Below are 18,073 nucleotides of genomic sequence, written 5' to 3' on the forward strand. Positions count from 1 at the left end.
GACTAGACTATAGAATAGACTATAGACTAGACTATAGATTAGACTATAGACTAGACTATAGACTAGACTATAGACTGGACTATAGACTGGACTATAGACTAGACTATAGACTAGACTATAGACTAGACTATAGACTAGACTATAGACTAGACTATAGACTAGACTATAGACTAGACTTAGACTAGACTATAGACTAGACTATAGACTAGACTTAGACTTAGACTAGACTATAGACTAAACTATAGACTAGACTATAGACTAGACTATAGACTAGACTATAGACTAGACTATAGACTAGACTATAGACTAGACTATAGACTAGACTATAGACTAGACTATAGACTAGACTATAGACTAGACTATAGACTAGACTATAGACTAGACTATAGACTAGACTATAGACTAGACTATAGACTAGACTATAGACTAGACTATAGACTAGACTATAGACTAGACTATAGACTAGACTATAGACTAGACTATAGACTAGACTATAGACTAGACTATAGACTAGACTATAGACTAGACTATAGACTAGACTATAGACTAGACTATAGACTAGACTATAGACTAGACTATAGACTAGACTATAGACTAGACTATAGACTAGACTATAGACTAGACTATAGACTAGACTATAGACTAGACCATAGACTAGACTATAGACTAGACTATAGACTAGACTATAGACTAGACTATAGACTAGACTATAGACTAGACTATAGACTAGACTATAGACTAGACTATAGACTAGACTATAGACTAGACTATAGACTAGACTATAGACTAGACTATAGACTAGACTATAGACTAGACTATAGACTAGACTATAGACTAGACTATAGACTAGACTATAGACTAGACTATAGACTAGACTATAGACTAGACTATAGACTAGACTATAGACTAGACTATAGACTAGACTATAGACTAGACTATAGACTAGACTATAGACTAGACTATAGACTATAGACTAGAATATAGACTAGACTATAGACTAGACTATAGACTAGACTAGACTATAGACTAGACTATAGACTAGACTATAGACTGGACTATAGACTAGACTATAGACTAGACTATAGACTAGACTATGGACTAGACTATAGACTAGACTATGGACTAGACTATGGACTAGACTATAGACTAGACTATAGACTAGACTATGGACTAGACTATAGACTAGACTATAGACTAGACTATAGAGTAGACTATAGACTAGACTATAGACTAGACTATAGACTGGACTATAGACTAGACTATAGACTAGACTATAGACTAGACTATAGACTAGACTATAGACTAGACTATAGACTAGACTATAGACTAGACTATAGACTAGACTATAGACTAGACTATAGACTAGACTATAGACTAGACTATAGACTAGACTATAGACTAGACTATAGAGTAGACTATAGACTAGACTATAGACTAGGCTATAGACTAGACTATAGACTAGACTATAGACTAGACTATAGACTAGACTATAGACTAGACTATAGACTAGACTATAGACTAGACTATAGACTGGACTATAGACTAGACTATAGACTAGACTATAGACTAGACTATAGACTAGACTATAGACTAGACTATAGACTAGGCTATAGACTAGACTATAGACTAGACTATAGACTAGATTATAGACTAGACTATAGACTAGACTATAGACTAGACTATAGAATAGACTATAGAATAGACTATAGACTAGACTATAGACTAGACTATAGACTAGACTATAGTCTAGACTATAGACTAGACTATAGACTACACTATAGACTAGATTATAGACTACACTATAGACTAGGCGTGAGGTTAAAGCAATATTTTTCGAGGTCTAGACTATACTATAGACTAGACTATAGACTATACTATAGACTAGACTATAGACTAGACTATAGACTAGACTATAGACTAGACTATAGACTAGACTATAGACTATACTATACTATAGTCTATAGACTAAACTATAGACTATACTATACTATAGTCTATAGACTAGACTATAGACTATACTATAGACTAGACGTGGGGTTAACGCGATATTTTTCGAGGTCAATAACTACTAACTAGAGACATTTCCATCCCTGCTCTCTGTCACCACTTACCTTATCTTTGTTTCCAATAAATAAACATAAAATAATAATAAAAAAGAGCACACTTAAATTAAGTGTATATTTATAAATAATTTTTAGTTTTTTTTTTAACGAATTACGAGTCATAGTTGAAAACTAATATTAAAACTAAACCTGTCTGCAAATGTTAAAAAAAAATATTTTAGCAAAATCCACATGGTCATAAAACAACAACTACACATTTAAAACAATTGTTTTTGTATTAAATAATATTAACAAATAGGTATCTATTTGAATAACAAAAGATATTGGCTTTTAGCTCTTTAACAGCCCGACTACGATGAATCATTTGAAACAATTTACGCGCAACAATTTTTTAACAAATATTTCACTCACACAGTCGCCTTTTAAATGCTTGTTGCTGCTCTATTGGTTTTTTTTTGGCCTAAATCGTTTTTAAATTGGGTTAATGGTGGCACTTGACACTGACAATTACTACAACAAGGCACTCTATTTTACAATTTAATATTTACACGAATATTCGTTGTATAATGAAATATGTGAAATAATCATTGAAACTTTGGAAAAATGAAAAAGACTTAAAAAGAAATGTAAAAAAAAGTAGGAAAATGACGTCGTGTATATAGACGGCAATAATTGCAGATACAAGTGTATGTCTGCAGCTAGTTAATTTGTAATTGAGCAGAGAATTTTTTTTTTTAAATTTTCTATATATAAAATAAACCCAGCAATAATTTTTAATGAAAAGTAGCATTTTACTAGTTTTTTTAATAAGCATTTTAACTAATTTTTTTTAACACGGTGATGACATAGCATAGCAAATTAGGTTAGAATATTCGAAATTTTGGGTTTTCAAAATTAGTTTTAAATTTTGGAAATTACGTTCAAATTTATTTTCGGGGTTTCAAAAATAAATTAGAATTTTAAAATTTTTAAAATTATATTCGAAGTTTCAAAACTATTTTAAAACTATGTATTATTTTAAAGTAAAATATTTTAACTGAAAATTTTCAAATTAAAATCGATTTTTTCGTAATAAGTTAAAATGGTGTGAACCATTTGAATATGATTAAGTTTGAATTTTCGTAATAAGTATACAATTTTCAAAATTAAGTTAAGATTTTTTAAATTAAATGCGAATATGAATTCGAGATTGAGTTTAAATTTATTTTCGAAATTAACTTTAGAAGTTCAAAAAATAAGTTAGAATTTTCAAAATTTCGAAATTTAATTCAAATATTTCAAATTATCTTAGAATTTAATGAAATTTTTGAAAATGCATTTATGTTTGAAATTTTCAAAATTATGTTGCAAATTTTCGAAAGTTAATTTCATATAACAACTCTATATTTTCCAAAATTAACTCTGAATTTTCAGAATTAGTTTTGAGTTGTTTTTTTTTTTTAATTTAGTTCGAATTTTTCGAATGAAGCTGAAATTTTTTAAATTGTGTCCCTAATTTTGTCATTCTATACGAATTCAAGTTTTATTTTTCAAAATTAAGTTTGAATTTTCGAAATAAAGTATAAAATTTCGAAATTCAATTCGAAGCAACTGATGCTGAATTAAAACTCAATCTCTTTGACTCTACTTGACTTTTTGCGCTTTCGAATTTATTAAATTATTTTCATATTTTCAATATTTTATTCGAATTTAATTAAAATGTTTGAAACTATGTTATGTATTTTTACAATCATTTCCAAATATTCAAAATGATGTTAAAATTTTTGGAAATAACTTAATATTTTTAAAAATTAGCTTCAAAATTTCAAAATTTCAAATTTTCAAAATTAATTTCGAATTTTTTAAAATTTAGTTCAAATTTTTAAATTATGTCCCTAATTTGCACATTATGTTGTCCACATTAAATTCTAAGACGATCTATCCATGTCTGACCGTCTGTCTGTTGAAAGTACGATAGAGTCCGAATGGAAAGAGCTAGAGGGTTGAAATTTCACATAAATATTTGTTTGGTATTGAAAATAGGCAGTATTGGTCTACGTTTTCGGATATCCTCATAAAAGTGGTCCCTCGAAAATCAGCTTTAAAAGTCATAACTTGATTAAAAATACGAATATAGCTATGAAATTCGACATAAGTAATTTTCTTATGATCCAAAATTACTATGCAAAATTTAATGAGGATCGGTTCATAACGGATCCTACCCCTATATAACGTCCCCTTCAGAAAATGACATTAACGCTCATTACTGGCTTAAAAATACTAGTATATAGATGAAATTCGACATAAGTAAGTTTCATACGAGTTAAAATCTATCTAAAAAATTTTATGAGGATCGGTTCATGATTGACCCTACCGCCCACATAAGGTCCCCTTCAGAAAATGACTGCAACGCTCATTAGTGGTTTAAAAATACGTAGCGAAGAAATTCGACACAAATAAATTTAATACGAACCAAATTCTGTATACCAAATTTTATGAGGATCGACCCATAATTGACCCTATCATCCTATATAAGGATCCCTTCAGAAAATTACTTTAACGCTTATAGATGAAATTCGACATATGTAAGTTTCATTCGAGCCAAACGAGGTTTGATGGTGGGTATATAAGATTCGGCATTGGCGTATATAACACTCTTACTTGTCTAAATTTATTTGAGGCTCTTAGTTTAAAACTTCGAAATTAGGGTTTCAACTTTCGAAAACCATTCGATCAGAGGGCAAGAGGATCACATAGGACAAAGATCCTATAATAGTGAGACCTTAAAGAACGCAGGACGAGAAGCCTCCTTAAAGTATGAAAGTCTGAGATTATTATAATGTTACGTATTACCAGTGGATACACAGTGGTCACAACAATACCATCTTCGTCGTGAAGATTTAGATGAATGTAGTGGAAAGGACAGCTGTAGTCAGGAGCACTTTAGCTGCCATTATAAGGCTTTCATCGAAATCTGACCCAAATATCTTGGGAGTGATATTCCCAATATAACATCCCTCACGAACATTGATTTGATAATTTTTAGGAATTACGTCCAGAAATCTGAGTTTCTCAACATCGGACGATGGAGCTCATGACAGGCCCAATAGTGGTCTTGGTATAAATACTCTTATCAACCTAACGCTATAGGACAATAGGTTGGAAAAATTTTAGCCCTCTTTTCTCTTTCTTTCGAAAATCCAATAGGCTGAATGACAATATAAAATTTTTTCGAAATTATAAAATTATCACAATTTCTATTCTTCTATAGATTTCAAGGAATTCATTTATTAAACTATTAAATTTAATTTCAATTTATATAATTTTTAATCGATAAAACCCTGAGACTTACACATGTTTTCTGTTTTAAAAACTTCTACACTGATGTGTCACTCTCACTTCAAAACTCTTGTTGTAACGCACACACACTCACACCAACACACTTTATTTTATAAATTCTGTAAATAAAAACTTTTTTTGCTTCATTGTTAATTCAGACAAAATAAAAAATAACATAAACGACATAGGAACGAACAAACTTTAAACTGTTGCAGCAACAGCAGCAGTTGCTCTGGAAGAGGTGTTGGTGGATTGCTGTTTCATCATACACTTTCAGAATTATAACAATCAGAAAAAAGAAGCAAAAAAAACAAAAACAACAAAAAGGAAGAATACAATTTTCCATAATGTTTTTGATGGCTTCGACTTTTACTTTACTTTTAGTTTAGTTTGTGTAGTAATAAAAACAAAAACAAAAAAAATATATAAATTGAAACAGAAAACACGTTGTAGGAAAAACATATAAAAGAACGAAACCTTGGAAACGTTGTATGTGGCATGTGCAAAATTTATGCTTTTCTTTTTCTATGCCACAGGAAACAATACTTAAAACATTGATCGATATTCTTATTGTTATATTTAATATTTAAGTTTGACAACTAGTTAGTTACCCATTTAGTTTTGTTGTTAGTTATTCTTTACTCCTTTTTGTTTTGCTGCAGCTTATTTGAAAACATTGTTTGTTTATTCAAGCGGCAATTATTTGGATGCTGCTGAAAGTTTATGCTTATTTTAGATTAATTTATTAATTAAATTTATTAAAAGAAAAAGTCAAGTTGTCTGTCTAAAGGGGTTAAGATGAAAGGAACATGAATTCAAATGAAAACAAAAAAGAAGAACGGAGAGAATTAAAAAGTTGATCAAATTAAATTGCAGAGATTTTATAGAATTTTTTGTTTAATAAAATAATGGAGTGTCATACCAAAATTTGTAGTCTGGATTATAGTTAGTCTAGACTGGTCAGTCTATAGTCTGGACTGTAGTCAGTCTATAGTCTGGACTGTAGTCAGTCTATAGTCTGGACAATAGTCAATCTATAGTCTAGACTATAGTGCGTCTATAGTCTGGACTATTGTTAGTTTATAGTCTGGACTATAGTCAGTCTATAGTCTTGACTATAGTAAGTTTATAGTCTGGATTATAGTTAGTCTATAGTCTGGAATAAAGTCAGTCTATAGTCTGGACTAAAGTCAGTCTATAGTCTGGACTATAGTCAATCTATAGTCTCGACTATAGACAGTCTATAGTCTCGACTACAGTCAGTCTATAGTCTCGACTATAGTCTGTCTATAGTCTGGACGATAGTTAATCTATAGTCTCGACTATAGTCAGTCTATAGTCTGGACTATGGTCAATCTGTAGTTTCGACTGTAGTCAATCTATAGTTTCGACTATAGTCTATAGTCTAGACTATAGTCAGTCTGTAGTCTGGACTAAAGTCAGTCTATAGTTTGGACTATAGTCAGTCTATAGTTTGGACTATAGTCAGTCTATAGTCTGGACTATAGTCAGTCTATAGTCTGGACTATAGTCAGTCTATAGTCTGGACTATAGTCAGTCTATAGTCTGGACTATAGTCTGTCTATAGTCTGGACTATAGTCAGTCTATAGTCTGGACTATAGTCAGTCTATAGTCTGGACTATAGTCAGTCTATAGTCTGGACTATAGTCAGTCTATAGTCTGGACTATAGTCAGTCTATAGTCTGGACTATAGTCAGTCTATAGTCTGGACTATAGTCAGTCTATAGTCTGGACTATAGTCAGTCTATAGTCTGGACTATACAGTCTATAGTCTGGACTATAGTCAGTCTATAGTCTGGACTGTAGTCAGTCTATAGTCTGGACTGTAGTCGGTCTATAGTCTGGACAATAGTCAATCTATAGTCTAGACTATAGTGCGTCTATAGTCCAGACTATAGACTAACTATAGTCTGGACTATAGTTAGTCTATAGTCTGGACTATAGTAAGTTTATAGTCTGGATTATAGTTAGTCTATAGTCTGGAATAAAGTCAGTCTATAGTCTGGACTAAAGTCAGTCTATAGTCTGGACTATAGTCAGTCTATAGTCTCGACTATAGACAGCCTATAGTCTCGACTATAGTCAGTCTATAGTCTCGACTATAGTCTGTCTATAGTCTGGACGATAGTCAATCTATAGTCTCGACTATAGTCAGTCTATAGTCTCGACGATAGTCAATCTATAGTCTCGACTATAGTCAGTCTATAGTCTGGACTATGGTCAATCTGTAGTTTCGACTATAGTCAATCTATAGTTTCGACTATAGTCTATAGTCTAGACTATAGTCAGTCTGTAGTCTGGACTATAGTCAGTCTATAGTTTGGACTATAGTCAGTCTATAGTTAGGACTAAAGTCAGTCTATAGTCTGGACTATAGTCAGTCTATAGTCTGGACTATAGTCAGTCTATAGTCTGGACTATAGTCAGTCTATAGTCTCGACTATAGTCAGTCTATAGTCTGGACTATACTGTCTATAGTCTGGGCTATAGTCAGTCTATAGTCTGGACTATAGTCAGTCTATAGTCTGAACTATAGTCATTCTATAGTCTGAACTATAGTCATTCTATAGTCTGGACTATAGTCAGTCTATAGTCTGGACTATAGTCTGGACTATAGTCAGTCTATAGTCTGGACTATAGTCTGGACTATAGTCAGTCTGTAGTCTGGACTATAGTCAGTCTATAGTCTGGACTATAGTCAGTCTATAGTCTGGACTATAGTCAGTCTATAGTCTGGACTATAGTCTGGACTATAGTCAGTCTATAGTCTGGACTATAGTTAGTTTATAGTCTGGACTATAGTCAGTCTATACTCTGGACTATAGTCAGTCTATAGTCTGCACTATAGTCAGTTTATAGTTTGGACTATAGTCAGTCTATAGTCTGACTATAGTCTGACTATATTCTGACTATAGTCTGACTATAGTCTGACTATAGTCTGACTATAGTCTGACTATAGTCTGACTATAGTCTGACTATAGTCTGTCTATAGTCTGACTATAGTCTGACTATAGTCCAGACTATAGTCTGACTATAGTCCAGTCAGTTTATAGTCTGGACTATAGTTAGTTTATAGTCTGGACTATAATCAGTCAATAGTCTGGACTATAGTCAGTCAATAGTCTGGACTATAGTCAGTCTATAGTCTGGACTATAGTCTCTCTATATTGTGGATTATAGTCAGTCTATAGTCTGGACTATATTCAGTCTATAATCTGGACTATAGTCTCTCTATAGTCAGGACTATATGCGTCGATGGTCTAGAAAATGGTCAGTCTGTAGTCTGGTATACATGTAGTCAGTCTATAGTCATAGGACTATAGTCAGTCTATAGTATAGTTCAGTCAAAAGTCTGGACTTAATATATAGTTATAGTCTAATCTTGTAAGTCTTGTTTCTAGTTTGGATAAAATTTTAGTGTGTAGGCTTAAGTCAGAACTATGGTCTAGTCTATAGCAGGGACTGTCTAATGTAGATTAAAGGTTAGTCTATATTCTGGACTATAGTCTGAACTAAAGTCTGGTTAAAAGTCTGGGCTACAGTATATTCTATAGTTTATAATCTAGTTTATACTTCAGCCTATATTCTCTACTATTGTCTTGTTTATAGTCTTGACTTAAGTCTAGTCTATATTCTGGACTATACTTTAGTCTCTAATCAGGACTATAGTCTAGTCTATAGTGTAGAGTATATGTAAGTTTATAGTCCGGCCTATAGTCTATTATAGTCCTCTACAATAGCCTCATCTATATCGTTGTATTTAGTTTAAATAATTTATTTTGTTCAAAATTAAGTATTCTATTTTAAAATTCTTTATATAGATTCTTGTTTTTAATTAATTCATGTATTTATTTTTACTATATTCTTATTTTTAATCAAGTTTTTATTATACAAAAGCAACTTTTCTAATTAAAAATTGTTTTCTTTTCCTTCTCATTTGCAGCCGAGTCACCTTGCCATTAACTGTTGATGAGGTTTGTATCAATAATAGAAAAAATACAATCATAAAATTATATAAACACACACTTAGTTACTATCTCATTTCATGTACTTTATTTATATATATGTACATATCTTTATAATATATATACATACATATTTTCTTATTTAACAATCACAATTAACGTTTTTAACTCGGTCATCAGAATGAAATTATAGAAAATTATATTACAAATAAAAGATGTTTAAATGTAAATGGAAGTGGAAAAGTGTTATTTAGTAACATCTTTATTAAGATATTGTTAAATGAATGATTCTTTGCAACATTTGGACGAATACTCTGGAAATATAAGTCTTTAAGGCTTGTTGTCCAAAATATCTGTTGATTAACCTTTGTTGGTCAGAAAGTGTGAATGATCAGGTAGTTAAAAAATACTATATACATATATATTACCTACTTGGGAAGATGTTTTGTTACCAAAATTTCTACGAAAAATTGGCTATGACATCATACTTTCGATTTATTTTAGTCTAAAATTTGAAGAATTCTTTTTGTTTTCGACACGCAAATTCAAAATACCCTACACCGCGGAGGGTATTTTGAATTTGCGCACCCTACAGTGCGGAGGGTATATTGGGTTTGTGCTGATGTTAGTAACATACAAAAATATTCGTCCTATACCCACCTTAAAGTATACCAATTGGCTTAGAATCGTATTCTAATTAAGCTATGTCCGTCCGTCTGGCTGTCCATGTAAACCTTGTGCGCAAGATACAGGTCGCTTTACCCTAGCCCCCATACAAAATGACTTGAAGGTCAAAATTCATCTATAAACACTAATAATTAAATGAATAACTTTGAAGTAGACGTGAATTCCTCTACCAACATTCATAAGGATAGGCCCATATTTCCCCCACTCCCTTTTGAGCGCTCTTGTAAAAAATATTTCTTTTTTTGCCAACAATAATGAAAAATATTCCAAAAAAAGTTAAAAAAAAAAAAATAAATTGCTTTATTTTTTTAAATAATCCCCATTTTTAGCATATTGACTGATGTAGGGTATCATATGGTCGGCTATGCCCGACCATACATTCGTACTTGTTTTTATTTATAAAATATTGATCCTTCTTTGTTTCCTGCCCTGATTTTCAACTCTTTTTCAAATTAATTCAATGTGTTTTATCTTCTTTGCTCAATTGATTACGCTTTGTGTCACTTTAGCAATGCATCGTTGTAACTTCGACAACGAATTGTTGTCATTTCAACAAACCGAAATTCTGATCGACAACATGGTGTTGTCATTTTTTGTTGATTTGGTAATGTTGTCTATTTTTTATATTTTTGCTATTAATTTGATAACTTTGACAACGGATGTTATTGAAAATTTATTAACACTTTGATGTCAATTTGGTAACAGGCGTGTATAAATTTAAAACACAATTTTTTCCTCTGTTTAGGGTCAATTTTGTCTGTCTCTTATTTTTAGAACGAAAAGGAGTCTTAACTGCTTGGCGAGTTTTGCAAACCACGTATAGTTTGTTATTTTTCTAAATTGAGCTGCTGCAACAGCAGTAGTTGATACACTAGCCTGGGTTGCTAGACTCGCCACGGATCCTTATTAACATTGTAGAAGTAATGTCAAATAAGGTTATAAAGCCGCGGTACGAGAAATTTGACTTTGACTTCTCGTCACCTTTCATCTACTAAATGAATTACATTTTTACGTACTTTCTGATATGATCGACTCATTGTAAACACACAGAATACAACAATAACCCAATATGGAAACAGATGTTGGTGGATTCGGACGAAAGTCCACACCAAGACCATCTTTACTGACCACTTTTCTCAATGAGAGAAATTGTGAAAACTAATAAAGCGTATTTTAGCTGCCCTAAAGAGAAATCAGGCGTTATTAGAATAAGGATTTACTTGTACAATTGAAAACTAAACTTGCAATTGTGGATTCAAATTGAAGCTATAGGATTCAGTTTAATGCCTAAAAACCCAGCAAAATAATGTCGACTCTATTTCCTAGTTTATTAAAAATGTTAACCTTTGAACTATATCGTTTTAATTTTTACTATTATATTTCGAGATCGAGATTTTATATGTATCATTTAACAAATTTTTAAGAGCTTAATTAAAAGTTATTCTATCTAAATGAGGTTTTTCCCAGAAAATAAAGTTTAAGGAATTTCTCCCGATTTTCAAGATTTTTAACCCTAAAATATGCGAATCAAGAAGGAGATTTTCCCATTTATGTATAAATTGTGCTATTAATCACACTAAATAAAAAATATTACGTTTTAATTTGTTCTTTACTTTTGTAAAAAAAAAACACCAAGACGATAATATAAGAATGTGACAGTATTCTTTCATTATCAAATTAAAGTCTGAGTAGTTAAGTTTAAAATTTAATTTTAAGAAGTTAACACAATAAATTACCAACATGTTTCACAATCCATTAATTTACACCATGACTCGTTTGCATGATTGTGAAATACGTTTTGGAGGATGTGATCATGAAATTGTTCAACGATTTGTCACTTCAATAGAGACGTTTAAATCTCAGCACAACATCACTGATAAACTTGCCTTGCAGGATTTTAAATATATACTTTATGGCCAAGCTTTAACATGGTGGAAGGACAATAAGAATTCTCTTAATAATTGGACACAAGCTTTGAGTTGTTTAAGTGAAACATTTTGCAGAAATAACAAATAATTTGTTTTTAATAAAACTTTTTATAAATAAATATTTTTTAATTTGAATGTAATTTTTTTCAATAGTAAAGAATAAAGAACATTTTTGTATTATACGAGGGTTTTTTCAAAATTATTTGAAATGTGTTTTTAAATTGATGTGTTTTTATACCCTGCACCTTCGTGAGAATAGTATGAAGCCGAAGAGCTTTACATGAGTACCTGCCATGTGGCTCTATCTCACGATGGTACTTTTTCAACCCCTGGGTGAGTAAAAACTGAACAACTCATCACTGCCCCTTTGTGTATCTTACACGCAGGTTGTAATTTTTGTACATGGATGTTCCGGTCCATGTACAAGCACTTTGCTCATATACTCTATCTAATCTCTTGCCATAGTAGTCACGTTGGGGAAAGACAGGTATCATGAGCAAGCTCAATCTACACCGACATAATGTCGCCCAAACACACTACTATGGATCTGTTGTTACGGCAACAGCACCTAGAGAGACGAAATTGGTATTCCAAAACACGAATCATATTAATTGATAAGACTTTATTTCAGTGGTAAGTTGAGCATAACCTCAACTATGTAGGAAAATCGCTAAATAAATCAAAGAGAGGGTAATGACGAAATTGCACCACGTCCATCCTTCCCTTCTTGCTAGATTACAACAGTCTAGCACATCACTGCACCAACTCCAGCCGTCTAATTCATCACTTAATCCATTCTCTCTATAGAATGCAAGTAGACATAAGAAACCATCAGAAGACTCCACCTCTACTACCCAATCTTTTCATTATTAGCTCAAATCCAACATTTTATTAATTCACAGTCATGCTCTGTAATTCGTACCGTTTTAGCATCTAGGAACGATAACAGAAAGGTATTATGAAAATTATATTCATCGTATATCAGTCTTTTAACCAAGCACCCTCTTCCCGCAATTTGGCTTTCAACCATAGCCACTACGTGGATCGCAAATGAACCTCAACCAACTGACCAGCCAGGACATAGTCCTGCAGGCAACTCGTCACCCGTAATACCAAATTATGTGGTGCAAGGACTAGGCCAGGCATTAAATTGACAACACCAATTTATAGTCACGGAAGACTACAGGAATTGGTAGCACCTATAGATGGTTTTCGAAGGAAGTAGTAGTTTGCGGAATACGGAAAAGATATTAAGAAAGATATTTAAGGAATAGTTTAATCCCCTAATCGACAAAGAGCTTTGTTAGGAGCTCTCTTTTAACTTCACAAGCATGTATGCTTACACATGTATTAAAAACGATTAAAATCAATAAGAGAACTTATTTTTACTCTCAGCCGATGTAGGGTTAAATCCATTGTCTGTGAACTGTTTTGTAAAAGAAGGTATTGGAAAAACGAAGAAGGGGTTTAGAAAATGATGATAATTCGTGGAATACGGAAAGGCTATAAATATAGGGACTTAAAATTTACTGCTCTTACGAAACCTCAAAAATGTTGTGTGAATTAAGTTTTGATAGAGCGAAGAACTATTTTACAAGGCTGTTGTTGTTGAAGAAAATTTTTGTAATTTTGTAAGGCTTTTAGGGGAGAGACAACTATATTCCCAAATAATCATAATCTTTTCTATATTTTAAGAATCTATATATATATATATATAAAAGAGTAGCGTTACTGACTGACTGATTCATCATCGCACAGCCCAAACGGCTGAACCTAGAATCATGAAATTTTGACAGTAGATGTGTTTTTGGTTATGTAGATCCACTAGGAGGGATTTTTGGAAAATTGCACATTTACGGGTAAAAAGGAGAAAAAATGGGTAAAACAGGTTTTCTTAAATATCTTACATAATATTAGTTATACAAGAAAAATTTTTAATGCACCTGTATCTACTCTTAAAATGAGCAAATGGGTAAAAATGTGTAACAAAGGTGATTTTGGTACCTTTTCCAGCCCTTTATAACTTTTAAACTAACATAATCAAATTTTTCTAAATATTTTGGATACATCTCTCAATATTATGAGACACCTATTTCGTACTTTTTTTAAATTCAGTCCTTTTTGGGTGTAAAAGGCACAAAACTGTATTTATGGTACTTTTTTTAGCATATTAAGAAAACTTTTTCGGTTTATTGAATAATTCATATTAAATTACGGACTAACTCTGTAATATTTATTGAAATATTTCACTGGGTAAAAAAGTACCAAAAAGGGGAAAAAAACGTGAAATTTTATTTTATTCAAACTCATTGAGCCAACTTTTATAAAATTAAAAAAAAAGTGGTTTATTTACTCACACAAAATAAGCTATTGGTATATTATTTTGGAATTCGAGTACTAAGGCGTATATAGGACCAAATTCGAGTAAATTGTTTGGTACCTTTTTTAAAGCACAATTTTTCTGGAATAAATGATTGCAGATTTGAATCGTTTGAGTTTTATCTGTGATATATATGTAGATTTAAATACGGAACATTTTGTAAACTTAATTCTCGAAAAAGTATACTTCTAAGCGAAACTTTATTCCACATTTGGTACTTTTTCTTCCTTCAAATGATACTCTATGTATGTTCTTTAATATGAACTGAAAACACATGATTATTAAACATACACGGTTCTCATAGGTAGGTTTTCCATTTTGTTTTCATTTCATTTACTTTTACTTTAGATTGAACGTTTAGCAGGTCTACTTCTACTTACAAACACTAATCACATTCATTTTCATTTACAAATTCAATTTTAAATTCAAATCAAATCATCAATCTAACTATATTTAAAATTGTATATTGTGTTTATCTTTTATTTGTTTTTATTATTGTTCTATTGTTATTATTATTACTATATTTGCAATTGTTTATATTAAATATTTATCTAAAAATATCATTCCTTTCTATTTTTTTCTCTTTTAAAACTAAGTATCAAGTTGCACAACTTTATTCAGTGGCTGAGGCTTCGAAGAATGAAACTGGTGGTGGTGAAGGTATTGAAGTATTAAAAAATGAACCCTTTACCAATCATCCTTTGTTGGGTAAATATTATTGTGGTTTTTTCTTATTGAAATTTTAATTATTGAGTTTCATTTATTTTTCCATTTTCTTTGTAGGTGGAAAATATAGTTCCGGTCAGTATACATATAAAATTTATCATTTGGCTTCAAAAGTTCCAGCATTTATAAGACTATTGGCACCCAAGGGCTCCTTAGAAATTCACGAAGAGGCATGGAATGCTTATCCATATTGTAAAACAGTTATTACGGTATGTTCATCAGTAAACAGTTTAAAATTTTCCAAGACATTTTGTGTCCACAAAAAACGCAGAGAATTTTAAAGCCTCTGGTAGTATGGTCTTTTAAAAATGTTTCAAGAGACCATTGTGTTTTTTAAACTAAATTTTAAAAGTCGAATTTGATTTTTTCATTTCGATTGTAACATATTGAAATGTTAGTCGTAGTACGTATTATTATTAAATTCTAATACGACCTAGAATATTTTCTATAGATCGGTCCCTATTTCAACATTGAACACTTATATGGTCCACTTCACTCTATCGTTTATAATTTTCTTTAAAATATAACAATGCTATTTGCTTCTTCGCCGACCACCATGACTTTAAATCTATAGTCTTCAACTGATCTCTTTATGGTGATCACAGCGCTTTATGTGCTTTGCCATCACATTTGCGTAATATCCGCATCTTTTACCAAGGACATGAGTGTCTTTATTCGTGGACCAGGGTCAAAAATATTTAATTTCTAGGAAGAGGCTCAGTACAGAATAGTGCTGACGGGCTGTAAATTGTGGCCACAGGAGATGCCCATATTTTTTTCGCCATCTTAACCAGAAAAACAATAGACTAGACTGTAAGACTAGACAATAGACTAGACTATAGACTAGACTATAGACTAGACTATAGACTAGACTATAGACTAGACTATAGACTAGACTATAGACTAGACTATAGACTAGACTATAGACTAGACTATAGACTAGACTATAGACTAGACTATAGACTAGACTATAGACTAGAAAATATACTAGAGATTAGACTAAAAACTAGACGTCAGACTAGACGGTGGATTAGACGGCAGACAAGACGGTGGATTAGACGGCAGACTAGACTATAGACTATGGACTATACTATAGACTAGACTATAAACTAAACTATAGACTATACTATAGACTAGACGGTAGACTATACTATAGACTTAACACTAAACTTTAGATTAGACTTGACTATAGACTAGACTATAAACTAGGGTATTGACTACACTATAGACTACGCTATATCATATACCAGACTATAGAATATATACTAGAATAGACTTTAGACTAAACTATGGACTATATTATTGTCTGGTACGTGAACTAGATATGTTAATTCACATCTTAAAATCAAAGACAGAGAGTTAAAAACTCTACAAATGGTTAACGTTTGATTTAAATCCTTAACTTAAATTTTAAAAACCTTATAAAACTCAAAACTTAAACGACTAAATCTAAATATTTTCTAGAATCCTAAATTTATGAAAGATGGTTTTAAAGTAATCATAGATTCTCTGCATTTACCTGATATTGGAGATTCTGAAAATGTAAGTCGAATACACTGAACTAAATGTAATTAATGGTGTTTTTTTCTTCTTTTTTCTTTCTCTTTTTTAATTGACATTTAAATGTTTATTTTAATGCTTAAATATTAATAATAAACTATTACCTAATAATAATTATTCAACAAAAATAACAATAAACATTATGGTTGGTGTTGGTTTAACTGTTAAATTAATCGTGTGTAACGTATTTAAACAAAAATTAATATTTTGAAATTAATGAAAAAATAATGTTTTTAATGGCAAACTCTAAATGTGTGTGTGTGGGTGTATGTGCTTTTTATAACTTATTATTTTTAATAAAATCATAAAAAAAACTTAAAAAAGAATCCTGGTTATATGAAAGATAACTTTATCATAATCATTGAATCTCATCATATTGCTGATATAGGAGATCAGGATAATGTGAGTTTTAAGTAAAATTAACCTTAAATGTAGTGTTTTTTTTGATTAAAACTAATAACTGTCTAATGCTAATTGCTGAAATTTTATGTAATTATTAATTATATTACTTTTTTATTATTAATAATTGGTATTTTAATTAGTAGTTTATTTTTTATATTACTTCTTCTTTTTGGAACATTATCACTAATTAATGACATAATAATATTTAATATATATTTATAAATTAACTCCTTAGGTACATGAACTGCCTCCAGAGAAATTGAAATTACGTGAAGTCGTTCATATTGATATTGCCAATGATCCCGTTACACCTGCGGATTATAAAGTTGATGAGGATCCCACAAAGTACTTAACAATAGCATTGTACTTGTATTTTTTTATAATTTTAATGTTTCTTTTTTTTGTAACAGATTCACCTCAGAAAAGACCGGTCGTGGTCCTTTAGTTGGTGCCGATTGGAAGAAAAAGGTTGATCCCGTTATGACTTGCTATAAATTAGTCACTTGTGAGTTCAAATGGTTTGGTCTTCAGTCCAGAATAGAAAATTTCATACAAAAATCAGAACGAAGATTATTTACAAACTTCCATCGGTGAGTAAAAAATTTTAATTTATTGAATATTGTGTGGATATCATAAAACAATGTTTAGAGATTGTTAAAAATATAAAATTAAGTTTTTATGTTTATATTACTCCGATCTTGTTTGTCAAAGAGTCTTTGATTGTTAATCGAACTTTCGGAAGATGTTGCTTAAGCTTTTAAACTATAATAACTATAACTAGTTCAAGAGTGGGTTCTTAAGAAGTTGTAATGTCAAGAGTAAAATCATAGATTAACTATTGAATAAAGAAGAAACATTCTTATGCTCGAATATTGACTCATTAGGTTAGGTATTTTTGTAATGTTCTAAAAGTTAGACAGACAAAAAGTAATAGCAAGATACAGCTATTTTTTAATTGACAATCTATGCCAATTAGGAATTGGTTCGTTTCGGAGAGAAGATACGACTGTGGTATATGAAAG

The 18,073-nt window shown here is 31.0% G+C and overlaps 1 protein-coding gene across 5 annotated transcripts in view; it reads left to right on the forward strand.

Moving 5' to 3' along the window:
- LOC111688196 (phosphatidylinositol transfer protein beta isoform) overlaps positions 1-18,073 on the forward strand; it is a 46,521-nt gene that overhangs the window by 22,782 nt on the left and 5,666 nt on the right. For 4 of the 5 annotated variants that reach the window (XM_046948453.1, XM_023450678.2, XM_046948455.1 and 1 more), the window contains exons 3-8: positions 9,347-9,377; positions 14,960-15,071; positions 15,147-15,298; positions 16,554-16,631; positions 17,287-17,396; positions 17,462-17,641. In XM_046948453.1, the coding sequence (XP_046804409.1) occupies positions 9,347-9,377; positions 14,960-15,071; positions 15,147-15,298; positions 16,554-16,631; positions 17,287-17,396; positions 17,462-17,641 (663 nt within the window). Of the gene's footprint in view, positions 1-9,346; positions 9,378-14,959; positions 15,072-15,146; positions 15,299-16,553; positions 16,632-16,973; positions 17,052-17,286; positions 17,397-17,461; positions 17,642-18,073 lie in introns of all 5 variants that reach the window. The other variant, XM_046948454.1, reaches the window with a different exon arrangement.

This window comes from Lucilia cuprina, chromosome 4 (assembly GCF_022045245.1).
Source record: "Lucilia cuprina isolate Lc7/37 chromosome 4, ASM2204524v1, whole genome shotgun sequence".
In the NCBI taxonomy this organism is placed as follows: domain Eukaryota; kingdom Metazoa; phylum Arthropoda; class Insecta; order Diptera; family Calliphoridae; genus Lucilia; species Lucilia cuprina.